Source organism: Microcaecilia unicolor, chromosome 1 (assembly GCF_901765095.1).
Source record: "Microcaecilia unicolor chromosome 1, aMicUni1.1, whole genome shotgun sequence".
Taxonomy (NCBI): Eukaryota; Metazoa; Chordata; class Amphibia; order Gymnophiona; family Siphonopidae; genus Microcaecilia; species Microcaecilia unicolor.
This window is the reverse complement of record NC_044031.1, coordinates 637,744,342-637,763,045: the sequence shown is the minus strand read 5'-3', so window position 1 is coordinate 637,763,045 and position 18,704 is coordinate 637,744,342. Positions and strand designations below refer to the sequence as shown.

Sequence of the window (18,704 nt, the reverse complement as noted above, 5' to 3'; positions counted from 1 at the left end):
GAGTCAGGAGCCGGATGGTTGCATTAGCGCGATATCGCATTAATACAATCATCTGGGTCCTGGACAGCACACAGGAGCAGGATAGGAAGAAGCTTGCCAGCACTTGGAGGCTGGGCCTGGGGAATTTTGTCCCCCTGCCCCCCCCACCTTCCCCTCTTGGCAGCCCTGTGGAACAGCCTCCTGGTGGAAGTGGTGGCGATGAAAACAGTATCTGAATTCAAGATAGCTTGGGACAAGTTCATCGGACCTCAAAGGAAGTGATAGTGGATGGGCAGACTGAGGCCAAATGATCTTTATCTGCTTACATTTTTCTATGTTTGTATATTTATCACTATTATTTATTTATTTATTTATTTAGAATTTGCTCACACCTTTTTCAGTAGTAGCTCAAGGTGAATTACATTCAGGTACACTGGATATTTCTCTGTGCCAGGAAGGCTCACAATCTAAGTTTGTACCTGAGGCAATGGAGGGTTAAGTGACTTGCCCAAGATCATATGGAGCAGCAGTGGGATTTGAACTGGCCACCTCTGGATTGCAAGACCGGTGCTAGCCAACTTTTCAAAATTATTGGGGGTGCTAAGCCCAATGGAAATAACCCCTCCCTGGACACATAAAATGAATTTTCTCAATATTGAGGGTGCTCAAGCACCCACAGAGTTGGCTCCAATGCTAACCACTAGGCCACTCCTCCACGTCATTTTCCTCATTACCACTACCAGTATTACTGAACCAGCACAAACTGCAGCAATAACAGTGCTGCTAACCAGATAAGTGCTGGCAAGAGGGATGTTCAGTGGCACAAACCAGAGAGTGTTGCTGAATATGTCCTTTGACTGCCTTGGCACTGCCCGCACAATGCTGGGGTGGTCCCTGGGTGGAGCAAACAGGCTGTCCTAACTTTTCCCAGTTAGCAGTCTGAATATTGCTGCTATCTTGATAGCACCAGCATTAAGTACTGAAACCAGATGTTCAGCGTTGGCCAGTTTCTGGATATTGATGCTGGATATTAGGGATGGGCAGTCCAAAAAAAAAAAATCTTTTTTGTTTCATAGTAACATAGTAGATGACAGCATATAAAGACCTGTACAGTCCATCCAGTCTGCCCAACAAGATAAACTCATATGTGCTACGTTATATGTATACCTGACCTTGATTTAGTTTGTTTTGCACATTCTATAGGTAGGGATCTTTCCCACTATAAAATATCCTTAGCCCTTGTCACATTGTCAGGGGTTATGGTGAGTGCAATTGGAAATCGATGAGGGGGTTGCTACAGCTGATCATTCTTCTTTTTGAAAACAGAAGCTAAGTCAGTGGTTCCCAAACCTGATCCTGGGGCATCCCAGCCAGTCAGGTTTTTAGGATATCTACAATGAATATTCAAGAAAGAGATCTGCATGCACTACATGCAAATCTCTCTGATGAATATTTATTGTGGATATTCTGAAAAACTGACTGGCTGGGATGCCTCCAGGACCAGGTTTGGGAACCACTGAGCTAAGTGATTTTTTGTTTTTCGATTTTTTTTTCATTCCTAGTGCACATTAGTTAGGATGTGTGTTTTTGCTTTTTGTACTTAGGACCAGTTTGGGAATTACATGAGAAGTGAACTTCATTTATTTATATTTAGTGAGTGTAACCGGTTTTTGAAGTAGTGTTTTTTTTCTCCTACAGGAGTTTTTTCATTGCTGTTTTTCCAGTTTCACTGAGGCCTACGGTAAGAGCCCATTAAGGGGTTTGGTGAAAAGTCTATGACTCTCCGTGGGCAGTTGAGGCTTCATTTGTTAAAATTCTAAATTTTAAAGGGTTTACGCTCATGTTTGCTCCATCTATTGTACTAGCACAATGTTTTTTGGAAATTTTATAATGCTATACTAGTTTTGCTGTCCATAAAATATTTCTTCATATGTTGACATTTCCCATGTCACATGACAGCCCATCCATACTAAATATCCAGTATTTTAACCCTGTCAGTCAGTGTTTTAAAACATAATTGTGGGCTGAATATTGTCCCCTTTGTTTCTTCATCTAGCATTCATTGATATACTAGACGTTAAGCCCGTAAAAACTGGCGAGTATTGCAGCCCTCCTCTCTCCCCTGGCCTCACCCTGTCCACCGATCCTCCTCCCCCCCCCCCATATCCAGCGACCCTCCTCTTTCCCTTGGCCTCCCCCCCTCCCCCCATGTCCAGCAACCCTCCTCTGTGCCCTGCTCTCACCCCAAGTCCAGCAACCATGGCCTCTCCCCCTTGCCCTCCCCCCATGTCCAGCTACCCTCATTGCCGCCGCTCCCTCTCCCCTCCATACCGGGCCCCCTGCACTGACCTGACAGCGCCTCTCACCTCCGTGTGAAAGCGCTACAGGCAGCAGCAGATCGCTCTGCTGCTGCCTGCAGCGCTTCCACATGGAGGTGAGAGGTGCTGTCAGGTCAGTGCAGGGGGCCCGATATGGAGGGGGACAAGAGCGGCGGTGGGGATGGGGGGGGGGGCGAGGGTGGAGGTTGTTTCACGCGATGTTCCTTTCCAGGCGGCGTCTGACAATTCGACTCCGTTTCCCTCTCTGTTCCGCCCTCTGATGTCATGATGCGAGGACGGGACAGAGAGAGAAGTCTGTACTGCGCATTTGCAAGTGAGTACGGTCACTTGCCGTTTATATGTTTGATTATGTAGCTATTACACAAGTATTACAATAATTTTCACACATAATTGCACTTTCTGTTGGGTATAAATAGTTTCATAAGTGATATCTCCCCCATGTCTTTCCCTTGTAAGGCCTCTCCCAAACAAGTTGAAAGTTTATTCATACAAACCTGTGTGTGCAGTTCTACCCTCAGATCAGGACAGTGTTATTAAAGGGGAAGGCGGTAGGTAAAGAAGTGCTTTACCTGAGGAGATGCCTTTTAATATCACCCTCCAAATAGGCAGCTCATTGATTTCCCTAAGTGAATATCATGAATGTTGGTGCAATACATGCTGAAGAGTAACAGTTTGTGAATATTTATTTAGATTTTGCTCACACCTTTTTCAGTAGTAGCTCAAGGTGAGTTACATTCAGGTACTCTGGATATTTCTCTGTCCCAGGAGGGCTCACAATCTAAGTTTGTACCTGAGGCAATGGAGGGTTAAGTGACTTGCCCAAGATCACAAGGAACAACAGTGGGATTTGAACCAGCTACCTCTGGATTGCAAGACCGGTGCTCTAACCTCTAGTCCACTCCTCCACTGAATTCTGAGGAAAAAAGTTTGTACCATCACTTGTTTGGCATCTGTAAATTTTCATTTCTGCATTTGTGTTCAAATTCATTCAGAAGCATCTCCACAGATCAGCTACAAGACTTTAAATTGGGTAGAAGCTCTGCTCAGTTGAATCTTAGGAAATTCTGTGAATTTACTGGAATGGTGGAGACCAATGTCAGCTTTTTGGGAATGTCTGACATTTCAGCAGACAAATATGGGAAAGTGAAAGTTTTACTGTAATGGAATTTAAGTTCAATAACTGATTTGCTTAGAATATATCTATCCCTAATCACCACAGATATTAGTATCACCACCTATTACTGTCCTGATGTATCCCCCCTCAGCAGAACGAATAATTCTATTCTCTTGCTCCCACGCCCAGCAGCAGCTCCTCTCAAATTAAAGAACAGACTGGCAGAGGAGATGGGTTTATAGTCACTTACCAAACACATATTTGCTTTATTCTTTGCTGCAACAGACAGGGATCCTGAAATGATGAACTGATAAAAGAAAACAAATGCAAATAAGAAAAGAATTAAAGGTTTGCAGGGTCAGTTCCTCTGCTTTAATTCAAATTAGTGTCTATCAGTGAAAGTTTACATAATTATTTTTACAATGAAACAAGCAACAGTAGCTTCAGAGAGCTGTCAGACACTCATTTAATTCTAAGAGGGAACATGAAGAGACCCATTTCCCTGACACTACTACTACTTAACATTTCTAGAGCGCAACTAGCGTTACTGTTACATTCTTGTGCCTGTAGTATTGATTTAAAATAAAAGAAACAGAACTGCAAATCCTACAGCAGTGGTTCCCAAACCTGGTCCTGAATATTCATGAGAGAGATTTGCATGCTGTGAAAGCAGTGCATGCAAATTTCTCTCATGAATATTCATTGTGGATACCCTGAAAACCTGACTGGCTGGGGTGTCTCCAAGACCAGGTTTGGGAGCCACTGTCCTACAGTGTATTGGGATGCAATTAAAAAAAAAACTGAGCTAACCAAAATTACTTCCTTCAGCAACTTAGACTCCTGGCATCACTGTATAAGTGAGATTAAAACCTCTAGTGTCATCAGACCTCTCACCATCAGCATATTTTAGTGGCCTGTTTACTAAGGTGTGGTGAGCGGTTAGTGTGTAAATTAGTGTGCGATAACTGTATTCCATGTTACAGGGTGGGATTTTATTTAATTTGTGGCTTACATAGTACCAAAGAGGCGTTTGCAGACTCCGGTGAGAACAAATACAAAGTGATGTTATGGTAAGATAAAGTTCATGTGGCACAGTAAACGGAAGAGTTGAGTTATATCCTTTACTTTTGTTGTGTTGCAGAGATCAGGCATTTAAGTTGGATCTGCGGGGTATGCCTTTTTGAGCAGGTTAGTTTTTAGTGATTTCCGGAAGTTTAGGTGGTCGTACGTCGTTTTCAAGGCTTTTGGTAGTGCGTTCCAAAATTGTGTGCTTATGTAGGAAAAGCTGGATGCATAAGTTGATTGTAGTTAAGTCCTTTGCAGCTTGGGTTCAGTGGCGTTCCTAGCCTCGACGACACCCGGGGCGGATCGTCGATGCGCCCCCCCCGGGTGCAGCATGCCCCCACCCAGCGAAATGACACCCCCCCCCCCGGGTGCACGCCGCTGGGGGGGGGGTGCTGCGGCGTGCGCCTGTCGGCTCCGAGTTCGCTACGCTAAATTCTCTTGTTCGCTGCAGCTCCATCCCTCTGCCCCAGAACAGGAAGTAACCCCAGCGGCGTGCACCCGGGGCGGACCGCCCCCCCCCCCTTGGTACGCCACTGCTTGGGTTGTGCAGATTTAGACATGATCGTGTTGATTCTGATGTGTTTCTAGTTAGTAAGTCGATCAAGTCTGTCATGTATCTCAGGGCTTCACCGTAGATAATTTTGTGGACCAGGGTACAGATTTTGAAGGCAAAGCGTTCTTTGATTGGGAGCCAGTGCAGTATTTTGCGGAGGGGTTTTGCAGTTTCAAATCGCGCTTTTCTGAATATAAGCCTAGCTGACATGTTTTGAGCAGTCTGGAGTTTCTTTAATGTTTGTTCTTTGCATCCTGCATAAATTCCATTGCAGTAGTCTACGTGGCTTAGCTCCATTGATTGTATCAAGTTGTGGAATGTATCCCTTGGGAAGAATTGTTTCAGGTATTTGAGTTTCCACATTGAGTGGAACATTTTCTTTGTTGTGGATGCCGCTTGGCTCTCTAGTGTTAAGTTGTGGTGTATTGTAACTCCGAGGATTTTCAGGCTGTCTGATATAGGAAGGGGTCTGGGGTGTTGATGTTTGCGGGGTTGTCCGCGCTGTGTTGGGATGAGAGGATGAGACAGTGAGTTTTTTCTTTGTTGAGTTTTAGTTGAAATGCATTTGCCCATGAGTCCATGATGTTCAGGCTGAGCTTGATTTCCTTGGTGATTTCTGTCAGATTGGTATTGTACAGAATGTGTATTATGACATTGTCTGCATATATGGAAGGGTTAAGGCCTTGGTTGGATAAGGACTTGGCTAGTGGGGTCATCATTAGGTTGAAAAGTATCGGTGATAGCGGTGATCCTTTTGGTACTCCACAGTCTGCTCTCCACGGTGATGATATGCTTGAGTTTGATTTTACTTGGTATGTTCTTGTGGTTAGGAAGCCCTTAATACAGCTGAGTATGTTTCCACCAATCCCAAATTTATCAAGTAATCTTATTAATATGTTGTGGTTTACCATGTCGAATGCACTGGATATATCGAATTGGAGGAGAAGGATGTTTTTGCCTTTTGCTATTTCCTGTTTGAATTTGGCTAGGAGAGTGATTAGTACTGTTTCAGTACTGTGGAGGGGGCGAAACCCTGACTGTGATTCGTGTAGTATTGAGTGTTTGTTTATGTAATTTGTAAGTTGTTCGGTTACCATGCTTTCCATCAGTTTGACTGCCAGCGGGATCGATGCTACTGGACGGTAGTTAGTGATTTCATTTGTTTTTTTCTTGGTATCTTTTGGTATCGGCGTGAGTAGAATATTGCCATTTTCCTTAAGGAAGAGACCTTGCTGGAGCATGTAATTTAGGTGGGATATGAGGTCTCCTATGAAGCGGTTAGGGGCAGATTTCATTAGGTAGCTGGGACAGATATCTAGTTTACAGTGTGTGTTGGAGAACCTGCTGATCGCCTGGGTGACTGTTTCAACGGTGAGGGGGCGAAATTTAACCAAGTCCGATCAGCCGAGTATTCTTCAGTGGTTGGGCCCAGCTCATTAAGGAAGTTTTAGATGTCAGTGGTGTTCTGAGGTGTTGCGTAGGTTTACGATTTTTTTGTTGAAATACTTTGCAAGTTCATTGGCAGAAGGGATGTGTGTGTTCATTGTAGTGACTTGGTTGGTGTCTAGGAGATTGTTCACCAGTTGGTGTAGTTTTCTTGTGTCTGGGACTGGATAGGAAGGAGCATGGACTGCAGGCTGTAATTAGCACACACAAAACTTTATCACACACTGTTCCCGATGCAGTTAAATAGGGTGCTCTTAGAAGGTAATTCAATTGAAAGGGCGCCCAGTAGAGACCCTGGTTATAAGCACTTATTTTAAGCCCATTCCATAATAAAAAATTGGTACCTACTTCTTTTTTTTAATGGAATACTAGCACAAGTGGCCAAAATTTTGTGTGCACTAAGGTTCAATGCCCTTACCTAAATGTTAGCATGTACATATGTAACTAATAGAATTCTATAATTTATGCATATATCTTCTGCTCTGTCCGTGCTCCACCCAAACTTTTACCTTTGAGACCTCACTATCTGTCCCGCTCATCAAAAGAAATTGTACGATGTGATACCTGCCAGCGAGCCTTCTCAGGAGTAGCCCCCACGCTCTGGAATTTACTCCCAGAGGGGCTGCGTATAACTGGAGACTACCTCTACTTCAGGAAGCAGGTAAAAGCCTGGCTATTCTCCCAAGCCTTTAATAAGTAGGGTGATTGACTATATACTCGTTCTGTGACTTGCAAAGTCAGACCCCGGGGGTTACAGGGGTTTCTGGCCTGTTTGGTGCTGATGGCACAGCGGGTGATATTAATACAATGGAGATTGCCTGCCATGCCAACTTTGGGGATGTGGAGGACACAAATGATTTCACTACTTTCTATGGAACGACTAGGCACTCCTGATATTTTCTCTGTGCAGGGGAAGTGCTTCCAGAGAGTTTGGAAGCGATTTTGGGTGACAATTCAGCCAGCAGCAAACTCTTGAATTGACACAACATGTGAATTGTTACTGGGAAGGGGAAGGAGAGAGGATACAGGGAAGGAATTAGGTGTGTGGGGGGGGGGGGGGGGGGGGGGGGGGGGAGGTTTCATTTTCATGCATGTTGAACGGTATCTTTATAGTATATACATGGAGTTTGCTTCATAGTTTAAAGGTCTTCATTCTCTGTTTTGTTACTGTGGAATTTACTGATGACCATTTCAATAAAAATGATTTAAACACTCATTCTGCACTTGGACTAGCTTGCTACATCCACTGTAACTTAGACCAGTTCCTTATATCTTGATTAACTGTACAAAGAACTTGCCTTTAGTTTAGCCACTGTTTTTATTTGGCTTTTATATCACCCTCCCCAAACTGTGATGGGGCCATAGAAATCTGGGGTGAAGAAATAAAGCCAAGGCCACGTATGAGAAAATCAAATTAACTTTATCACTTACTAAAACAGATACAAATACAAGGTAAAGCTTTGACATCACCACTTATATACATTCATCTTTAGCAACAATTCAAATGCAGTTCATAGTATAAAAAAAATTGAATAGCACTCTCGGAAAGCCTAGTCAGCCTCTCACAGGAATTATCTTGTTCCTTTTTCCAGCCATCTGTTTCCCCTATGTTACTAAATCACATTGTCCTGTTTCTGTACCCTTGCCCCTTCCTCATTCTTGTTTGCCCACAAGGGTGTTTCAGCAGATCATCAGTTCTTGACATACAGAAGTCACACAGGAGTCACTGAGGCCCAGTAGACTGGTCTCTTAGGCCCACTTCATGATATGCTTGTATCCTATATTTCTACACCACCCATTTATTTATCCCAGCTGACTCTGTACCACCCATCTTGTCCCCACTATTTCTCCGAGGACAAGCAGGCTGCTTGTTCTCAGGACTGGGTGATGTCCACGGCAGCCCTGAGGAACGGAAATCTTCCTAGCAACAAAAGTTTGCTAGAGCCTTCGACCGTGTGCGTAGCCTTCTTCCCGCCTGTCGCACAAGAGTCCCGATCAGTTCTTTTTTTTTTTCCGCGGTAAGGGAGTGACTGCTTGCGGTCTCTCTCCATGTCCCCTGAAAACAGCCTTCGTTTTTTTCGCGTTTTTTCCCCGCTTTTTCTTTCATTTTTCTTTCATTTTTCGCTCTGGTTGAACTGTTTTCTCAAAACAAACAAACAAACAAACAAACTTTTATTTCCTAGGTTTTGTCCCCTCTTAAGTTTCTTTTTGTTTCTGTGGTGGCCCTCTTTAGGCCGTGCATACGCATTTCTCATTTTTGTGCCCTTCTTGTTGGCACCATCGAGAACTTTGACTTCGCCGCCGCTATTTTTCCGTCCGTGACATCAAGGATTCCCAGCGGCTTCAAGAAGTGCGCTCGGTGCAACCGGGCAATCTCAGGTACCGACCCCCATTCATGGTGTATTCGGTGCCTTGGGCCCGGCCATCGCCCAGATGCATGTAAGTTGTGTCTTAGCCTTAAAAAGCGGACACAGGCGTCGAGATAAGCTCAGCGGGACCGTCTGTTTGGAGCTTTGCCTGGGACTTCGGCGTTGACATTGACATTGGTACCGAGGTCGGCACCAGAGATGGCATCGACATCGGGAGTGCAGGTAATGGCTTTATGGAGACCACCACACGCTGGGAGCAGTGAGCCATCGAGTGGGTCTCCACCTGCCTTGAAGACTCCTGCTGTGCAGGCCCAACGTGACTGACCACTTTCGGACCCGACCCCGAGGAGGTGTGTGGATTCTACTTCCTCCTCGTCGGTACCGAGGAGTACCGATGACGTGCCTCGAGCGAAGGCTAAGAAGCATTGCCAATGGTCTCCTTCCAGACACAGTACCGGGAGCTCCAGGGCGTCGAAGGATTCAGCACCCGTGAAGTGTCGACGCCGGGAGGACCACTCACCCTCCATTCAAGAGGTGTTGGTGCGTCGGTCCTCGAGCAGCCCAGTACCGCCTCCTCGCCCTTTGCAGATTCTGCCTCCGACTCCTGCACTGGCCCCACAGCCTTTCCCAGCAGAGACTTTGGATGAGTGCATCCGAGCCATTCTCCCAGGTCTTCTGGAAGGGCTGCTGCGTCAGTCTGTTCCGGTACCAGGGGTGCTTGCGCCCTCGGTACCGTTGATGGAAGCGGCAGCTGGCTCTCTGCCTGTGGTGAGGTCTTGCAGCATCGGCTTCGGCTGGCAACCAGGACGACTCCCCGTTGACATCATTGGAGGGAGCTTCATCATCGCCAGCACAGGAGTCGATCTTTCAATGTCGTCATCGAGGATGTGGTTCCTCGGAGTCGAGACAGGCCCGGTTTCGGACTGCAGTCAGAGAACTCTTGTCCGACACTAAGGAGGATGCCTCATGGGAGGAAGAGGAGGATCTCAGATATTTCTCTTCTGAAGAGTCTTGTGGTCTTCCCTCTGATCCTACTCCTTCACCAGAAAGAAAGCTTTCTCCCCCGGAGAGTCTCTTTCTCTTTATTTGTCCAGGAAATGTCTGTGGGCATTCTCTTCCCTGTGGTGCCTGTGGATGAGGCCAGGACTGAGATGCTCGAAGTCCTTGACTATCCTTCGCCACCTAAGGAGTCATCCACTGTCCCTTTGCTTAATGTCCTTAAAGAGACATTGCTTAGGAACTGGATGAAACCACTAACTAATCCCACCATTCCCAAAAAAGCTGAGTCCCAATATTGGATTTACGGAGAACCTGAGCTGATGAGGACACAGTTACCTCACGATTCTATGGTTGTGGATTCCGCTCTCAAGAGAGCCAGGAGTTCCAGAGATTTTGCCTTGGCGCCCCGGGGACGAGAATCTAGAACCCTGGACTCTTTTGGGAGGAAGGCCTATCAGTCCTCTATGCTCGGCAGATGTTGAGGCTTCTAGGCCATATGGCCTCCACAGTTCATGTAACTCCCATGGCTCGTCTTCATATGAGATCGGCTCAATGGACCCTAGCGTCCCAGTGGTATCAAGCTGCAGGGAATCTAGAGGATGTGATCCAGCTGTCCCCAGACTTTCACAATTCCCTTCGGTGATGGACGATTCAATCCAATTTGACCTTGGGACGTCCTTTTCAAATTCCTCAGCCACAAAAAGTGCTGACAACGGATGCATCCCTCCATAGGCGGTCGGTGGTCCAACTGTTTGGGGAGGCTAAAGGGGGCTGGGTTAGGGGTGGAGCCAGGGGCGGAGCTTATAGCCACAATTAACAGAAAAAAAAAGTAAAAATAAAATAGTCACAATACCTTTTATTAAATTTAGATATTAGATATGTATCATATGTCAAAGAATAAAGTGGTTGCTCAAAGCATATACTAACCACAATCGCTCAACTGCAAAACATTATGCACAAATTTGTGCAAAAACACACTCAGAACCTTACTGTACCATAACACTAGGCAGACCCTAATACACCAATATACCACCCATATAGAAAATGCAGACCGTCAACAATATGAAACAAGGGATCATAATATCACAATTCTCATGTAGAGCCACAAAACATCCTTTTAGGGTGGATAGTGTTCACAATGAGCTCCTTTTATTAACAACTATATGTAGATCCTTCAAGAGGTAGTGTGTCATGATTTAGGCTCTAAAACCCTTTCCGATGTTTTGGTGCCACCTCAGTAATGCCAATACACAATCTCTCCACTGCAAAACACTATACACAAACTTGTGCAAAAACACACTCATAACCTTAGCAAACCATAACATGAAAAATATCACAGATGCACATTTCCAAAAGCTGACATATTCCAGTTAATAAATTCTGAATAAAATACTTTTTTCTACCTTTGTTGTCTGATCATTTCGTTTTTCTATTCTTTGGTCCCAGTGTCTTCTTTCCATTTGATATTTTTTCTCTCAATATGTCCACCATCCTCCTGTGTCCTTATGCGTCCTGTCTACCATCTGTAGCCCAGTTTCAGCATCTGCCCTCAAAGTGTTCCAATCCAGCCCTTAAATTCAGCAATTTCCCCTCCATCCAAATCCAGCATGTCTTCCCTCCATCCATGTGCATGAACTTCCTCTGTCTTTCCGCCCCTCCATCCATGTCCAGCATTTCTCCTCTCTCCCTTCCACTCCATCCGTGTGCATCTCCTTCCTTTGTCTTTCCTTCCCTCCATCCTTGTCCAACATTTCTCCTCTCTTCCCTCCCCTCCATCAATCCATGTCTTTCTCTTCTACCCTTCCATCCAGTGTCATCCCTCTTTCTCTCTCCATCCTTCTACCCATTACCCTCTCCCAATCTTTCCGTCTATTGTCTCCCTCTCCTTCCATCCATTGTCTCCCTCTATCTCCCCTTCCTTTTAAACAGTTCTCTCTCTCGACCCTTTTCTATTCAGCATGTCCTCTCTACCCCATCCTTCCATTGTCTTTCCTCTTTCCCTCCCTACCCTTACGTCCAGTGTCTTCCCTCTTTCTGCCCCCTCCTTCCAGCATTTTCCCTCTTTCTCCCTCCTTTCATTCAGCATTTCTCCGTCTGACAGCTAGGGTCTCCTCCAGTTTCTTCCCAGCAGCTTCTCTCTCTCTCCCCCCATCTTTCCACTAATCTCTCTCTCTCTCCTCTTCCATCCAGCATCTTCTCTCTGGCTCTCCCATGCTCTCTTCCATGTCCCCTCTTTCTCTCCCCATCTCTCTCTGGCTCTCCCCTGCTCTCTTCCATGTCCCCTCTTTCGCTCCCCATCTCTCTCTGGCTTTCCCCTGCTCTCTTCCATGTCCCCTCTTTCGCTCCCCATCTCTCTCTGGCTCTCCCCTGCTCTCTTCCATGTCCCCTCTTTCGCTCCCCATCTCTCTCTGGCTCTCCCCGCTCTCTTCCATGGCCCCTCTTTCGCTCCCCATCTCTCTCTGGCTGTCCCCTGCTCTCTTCCATGTCCCCTCTTTCGCTCCCCATCTCTCTCTGGCTCTCCCATGCTCTCTTCCATGTCCCCTCTTTCTCTCCTCATCTCTCTCTGGCTCTCCCCTGCTCTCTTCCATGTCCCCTCTTTCTCTCCCCATCTCTCTCTGACTCTCTCCTGCTCTTTTGCATGTCCCTGGCTCTCCCCTGCACTTTTCTACTTTCTCTCTCTCTCCTCCAGCGTCCTCATGCATCCCACCTTTCTCTTCCCTCCCCTTCTTGCTCCCATCACTCTCACTCCTTTCTCCACCCCCCTTTTCCTATTCCCTGCCATTGCTTTCCTTCCTCCCTCTTCCCCTTAGATGTGGCACCTCACATCCTCCTCTCTCCACCCCCTTTCCCTTTGGTCTGGCAGCTGGCTGGCATGATGCATCGCCCCCCCCCCCCCCGACTAGTTCGGTATCACTCTCCCCCTCCGCTCCTGTCATGTCTTTGAACGTCGAGGATTCCTTCCGGTAGCAGCAGAATCGGCAATGATGTAAGCGCTGCTTTCAGCCTGCCCCAGAAGCCTTCTCTGGACAGCGTCCCTCCTACGCGGGAAACTGTACAGAGAGTGCTTCCGGGGAAGGCTGAAAGCAGCGCTTACATCATTGCCGATTCTGCTGCTACCGGAAGGAATCCTCGACGTTCAAAGACGACATGACAGGACAGGAGCGGAGGGGGAGAGCGATACTGCAGTAGTCGGGGGGGGTGGGGGTGGCGGTAATGATCGCGCGTTCCACGGGAGGGAGGGAGATGTTCAAGGCAGCGGGAGCTGCACCCGGGGCGGTCCGGTCCACCCCGCCCTTGCTGCACTTCTGGCTGGGGAGGCTTAGCCTCCCCAAGCCTCTTATACCGGGTGCCTATGCATCCCTCCTGGGGTTGGGAGCACATGTAGATGGGCTTCACACCCAGGGAGCTTGGTCCCTCCAGGAATCGGGTCTTCAGATCAATCTCCTGGAGTTGCGAGCAGTTTGGAACTCTCAGAGATCAGCTGTCCAATCAAATTATTCAAATTCGGACAATCAGGTTGCCATGTACTACATCAACAAGCGGGGGGCACTGGATCTCGCCCCCTGTGTCGGGAAGCTGTCCAGATGTGGCTTTGGGCGCGCCAGCATGGCATGCTTCTCCAAGCCACGTATCTGGCAGGCGTAAACAACAGTCTGGCCGACAGATTGAGCAGGATAATGCAACCTCACGAGTGGTCGCTCAATTCGGGCGTAGTCCGCAAGATCCTCCCAGCGTGGGGCACCCCCTCGGTGGATCTTTTTGCCACTCAGCTCAATCACAAGGTCCCTCAGTTCTGTTCCAGACTTCAGGCCCACGACAGACTAGCGTCAGATGCCTGTCTCCTGCATTGGAGAAGGGCCTTCTGTATGCGTATCCTCCCATTCCTCTGGTGGGGAAAACTTTGCTGAAACTCAAGCAAGACGACGGGACCATGATCCTGATTGCATCCTTCTGGCCGTGTCAGATTTGGTTCCCTCTTCTTCTGGAGGTGTCCTCCGAAGAACCGTGGAAATTGGAGTGTTTTCCAACCCTCATCTCTCAGAACGAGGGGGGACTTCTGCATCACAGTCTCCAGTCTCTGGCTTTCATGGCCTGGATGTTGAGGGCGTAGACTTCGCTTCCTTGGGTCTTTCTGAGGGTGTCTCCAGAGTCTTGCTTGCTTCCAGGAAAGACTTTGAGGGTGTCTCCAGAGTCTTGCTTGCTTCCAGGAAAGATTCCACGAAGAGGTGTTACTCTTTTAAATGGAGGAGGTTTGCTGTCTGGTGTGACAGCAAGGCCCTAGATCCTCGCTCTTGTCCTAAACAGACCCTGCTTGAATACCTTCTACACTTGTCAGAGACTGGTCTTAAGACCAACTCCGTAAGAATTCACCTTAGTGCAATTAGTGCTTTTCATTATCGTGTAGAGGGTAAGCCTATCTGTGGACAGACTTTAGTTGTTCGCTTCATGAGAGGTTTGCTTTTGTCAAAGCCCCCTGTCAAACCTCCACCAGTGTCATGGGATCTCAATATCATTCTCACCCAGCTGATGAAACCTCCTTTTGAGCCACTGAATTCCTGCCATCTGAAGTATTTGACCTGGAAGGTCATTTTCTTGGTGGAAGTTACTTCAGCTCATAGAGTCAGTGAGCTTCAAGCCTTGGTAGCCCATGCTCCCTATACTAAGTTTCATCATAATAGAGTAGTCCTCCACACGCACCCTAAGCTCTTGCCGAAAGTGGTGTCGGAGTTCCATCTGAACCAGTCAATTGTCTTGCCAACATTTTTTCCCCATCCTCATACCCGCCCTGCTGAACGTCAGTTGCACACATTGGACTGCAAGAGAGCATTGGCCTTCTATGTGGAGCGGACAAGCCCCTTCAGACAGTCCGCTCAAATGTTTGTTTCTTTCGATCACAACAGAAGGGGAGTTGCTGTCGGGAAACGCACTATTTCCAATTGGCTAGCAGATTGCATTTCCTTCACTTAGGCCCAGGCTGGGCTGACTCTTGAGGGTCATGTCACGGCTCATAGTGTTCGAGCCATGGCAGCGTCAGTGGCCCACTTGAAGTCAGCCACTAGAGAAGAGATTTGTAAGGCTGCGACGTGGTCATCAATCCACACATTCACATCTCACTACTGCCTTCAGCAGGATACCCGACACGACAGTCGGTTTGGGCAGTCAGTGCTGCAGAATCTGTTTGGAGTTTAGAATCCAACTCCACCCCCCTAGGCCCATTTTTATTCTGTTCCAGGCTGCACTCTCAGTTAGATGTTTCTTTGTAGATCAATCCTTGTTTTGTCCTCGCCTTTGCGAGTCCCAATTGACCTTTCTTTGTTGTTTTGAGTGAGCCTGTGGGCTAGGGATACCCCAGTCGTGAGAACAAGCAGCCTGTTTGTCCTCTGAGAAAATGAAGATACATACCTGTAGCAGGTATTCTCCGAGGACAGCAGGCTGATTGTTCTCACATACCCGCCCGCCTCCCCTTTGGAGCTGTGCTTTTCCTCTTTGCTTTGTTATTGAACTGATTGGGACTCTCGCTTAACGGGCGGGAAGATGGCCACGCGCGCGCTTGAAGGCTCTAGCAAACTTTTGTTGCTAGGAAGATTTCCGTTCCTCAGGGCTGCCGTGGACGTCTCCCAGTCGTGAGAACAATCAGCCTGCTGTCCTCGGAGAATACCTGCTACAGGTATGTATCTTCATTATATCTGCACTTGGCCCCTCAGCTATATGGTAAGCAGTATTGGAGAAAAGCATTAGTATCATAGCAATGTTATTTGAATGTTCTAATTGTCTGTTTATTAGATATTTCATTAGTAGTATGCTTACATCATATTATATCTCTGTTATTTGAATTTCAGTGCTGTTAGATGTGTATATTTTTGATCCTGTTTCATGGTAGTCTTATTATTAGGTTTTAATTTGCTGTTTTCAAGTTTTCCTCTTTCACTGTATTTATGTTTATTCTTGGTCACTTCACTGTTAAAATTGAAAGTCTGATGTTAAACTGTACCTAACGTGCACCGCCTTGGGTGAATCTCTTCATAAAGGCGCTTAATAAATCTCAATAAATAAACTCTGCCCAAGTGCAGGCTCACTGGCAAAGTCCACACTATCCAATCATGGTGCACACTTTTCTACTAGGCTGTATTCTAAGTGGCTACTTGCATGTATAAATGACTAGACTACAACCATTTATGTGCCTTCCTGTCTAACCTATCCCCTTAGGGCACCTCCATTTAGATGCTCAAGGCTGCATGCACATTTAGGAGTCCATTCTATAACCAAACCTAGGCACCTAACCTCAGTTATATAATACTACTGTAACATGGTACTGGCATATCTAACGTTTAGGCACCAGCTGGTGTAAGTGCAGACACCATCACCTCTTGCCTAGACTACTGCAATTTGCTTCTCGCTGGTCTCCCACTCAGCCATCTATCTCCTCTTCAATCTGTCCAAAACTCTGCTGCGCGTCTTATATTCCGCCAGTCGCTATACTCACGTTAGCCCTCTCCTCAAGTCACTTCACTGGCTCCCTATCCGCTTCCGCATACGGTTCAAACTTCTGCTTTTGACCTACAAGTGCATCCACTCCGCAGCTCCTCAGTACCTTTCCGCTCTCATCTCTCCCTACACTCCTCCCCGTGAACTCCGTTCGCTGGGTAAATGTCTCCTGTCGTCCCCCTTCTCCCCCACTGCTAACTCCCGGCTCCATTCCTTCTGTCTCGCTGCTCCCTATGCCTGGAATAGACTCCCTGAGCCAGTACGTCAGGCTCAGTCTCTGGCTGTCTTCAAGTCTAGGCTTAAAGCCCACCTCTTTGCTACTGCTTTCGACTCCTAACCATGACTCTCTTACTCAACACCCCCACTTATCACCCCTACCACTGCAATTTCCCCACCCCTAGCTGTCTGTTCGTCTGTCCAATTTAGATTGTAAGCTCTGTTGAGCAGGGACTGTCTTTTTCATGTTGATTTGTACAGCGCTGCGTAAGTCTAGTAGCGCTATAGAAATGTTTAATAGTAGTAGTAGTAGTAGTAAAAAGGTGAAATGCTATCAAATTTCTTAATCCTGAAAATAAGTTCAGCCTTGTTTGTTTAGTATCTTAGCAGACAGACCCAACTAAAGAACACTGCAGTAAAGCAAACGGTTCCCTATTTCTGTGAATCAGAGAACAATCCTCTACTTCCACTTTAAAGAGACAATCAATTTTCTTTAGGTTGGATAAATTAATGTTGGAATAGAAATTAAAGATTAGCTGAAATGAAATGTGTTGATGGAAGCAATTTTCCAACTATACACATTGGGTAAAGTCTGCAGCTATGTTTTACTAGTAGGCTTTGAACTGAGTTTCAAAAGGAAAGTAACACAGGGAGAGAATTCTTATTCTCCTTTGACATTTGTTGTAGTAATAATTGTCCACAGGCTTTTGACCCTTGCTTTACTGGTACTTTCTTTCTGCAATATCACACGTGTAGTAGTGCAAATGCCACATGCTGTCACAATTGTGCCCATGTTTCATGCTCTCATGCATCTCGCCACCTGGTGGTTAGACCTGGTGGCTGTGATGGACTGTCTGTTTGCTGTTTCCCATGTTCCAGAAGTCATGCCGGTCCGGTCCAGATTTTCCAGCCTTCCAGACTGTCTTGGGATTTTTGGAACCAAGCAGCACCCTTACCTGGTGACCTCCCTTGTATGTTGCCTTTATTAACCACCTGGAAACTTTCTACTTTGCCTTGGCAACAGAGGTCTTGAGTTGTGTTCCTGTCTCTGTTGGTCTGTTGCGGTTCCTGCCCTGAAAGCTTTCTTTGTCAGCTTGACCCTGCTTGTTTTTCTGGATTATTCTACTGATTGCTGCCTGCCTTTGACCCTGCTGGTTTCCTGGTTTATTCTACTGTCTGCTGCCTGCCCAAGACCCTGCTTGATTCCTGGCTTATTCTCCTGTTTTCTGCATGCCCAAGTCCCTGCCTGATTCCTGGTTTACTACTGATTGCCGCCAGCCCATAGACTCTGTTTGGTTCCTGGTTTCCCTTCTGCTTTGCTGCCTGCCAGTAAGACTCTGCTTACTGGCAGGCAGCAAGACTCTGCTTGGCTTGTGGACTATTCTCCTGCTTACTGCTTATTGCTTCTGTTCCAGTCCAGCAGCTTCAGTCCAGCTGTTCCAGTTCTTACTACTTACTAGTGTTCAGTGCAAGCATATTTTTAGCGTGCGCTAAAAACGCTAGTGCACCTTTGTCAAAGGGCCCCTGAGTGAAAAAATATTTCTTTCTATTCATTTTAAAAGCCGTAGAATATAATTTCATTGCCTGACCCGTAGGGCCCTATTAGTGCGTGCTAAAAACGTTAGCACGCCTATAGTGTGGCTTAGTAAACAGGGCCCCTAGTTTTGTACTTTTTGAAAGAGTAAAAAATTGATTCACTTTTACCCATTCTACACCACTCAAGATTTTATAGACCTCAATCATATCCTCCTTCAGCCGTGTTTTTTCCAAGCTGAAGAGCCTTCCCTCATATGAGGGTAAAAAAATTTCAAAAACTACAAGGTATGGTATAGTATGCTACATTACTCTGTCAACACAATATGCAATAAAGCATTCAGTTACAAATCTGAGTACATTGTTTAAGAAATATTCCATGTACTTACCAAGACGCCGCCCCAGAAAGGAAGGCCAATAATTGCAAAAATGCTGGAAAGAGTAGGAGTGGCAGAAACCAGAATGACCCCCAAGATGAACTGCATCAAACCTATCAGGATCTGGGTGACCTATTAATAAGAAAGTGCATTACGACATTTTTCTTTCTTTCATTTTTTAAAGAAGCCTGCATTTATATGACCCTTGCATGCATCAATGTATAGTAG

At 46.5% G+C, this 18,704-nt stretch overlaps 1 protein-coding gene across 3 annotated transcripts in view; it reads right to left on the bottom strand.

Moving 5' to 3' along the window:
* The window catches only part of LOC115460509 (membrane-spanning 4-domains subfamily A member 15-like), a 117,435-nt gene that overhangs the window by 31,716 nt on the left and 67,015 nt on the right, over window positions 1–18,704 (bottom strand). For all 3 annotated transcript variants that reach the window (XM_030190278.1, XM_030190280.1, XM_030190281.1), the window contains exons 3-4: window positions 18,489–18,608; window positions 3,683–3,739 (exon numbers count right to left, since the gene is read on the bottom strand). In XM_030190278.1, the coding sequence (XP_030046138.1) occupies window positions 3,683–3,739; window positions 18,489–18,608 (177 nt within the window). The remainder of the gene's footprint in view (window positions 1–3,682; window positions 3,740–18,488; window positions 18,609–18,704) is intronic.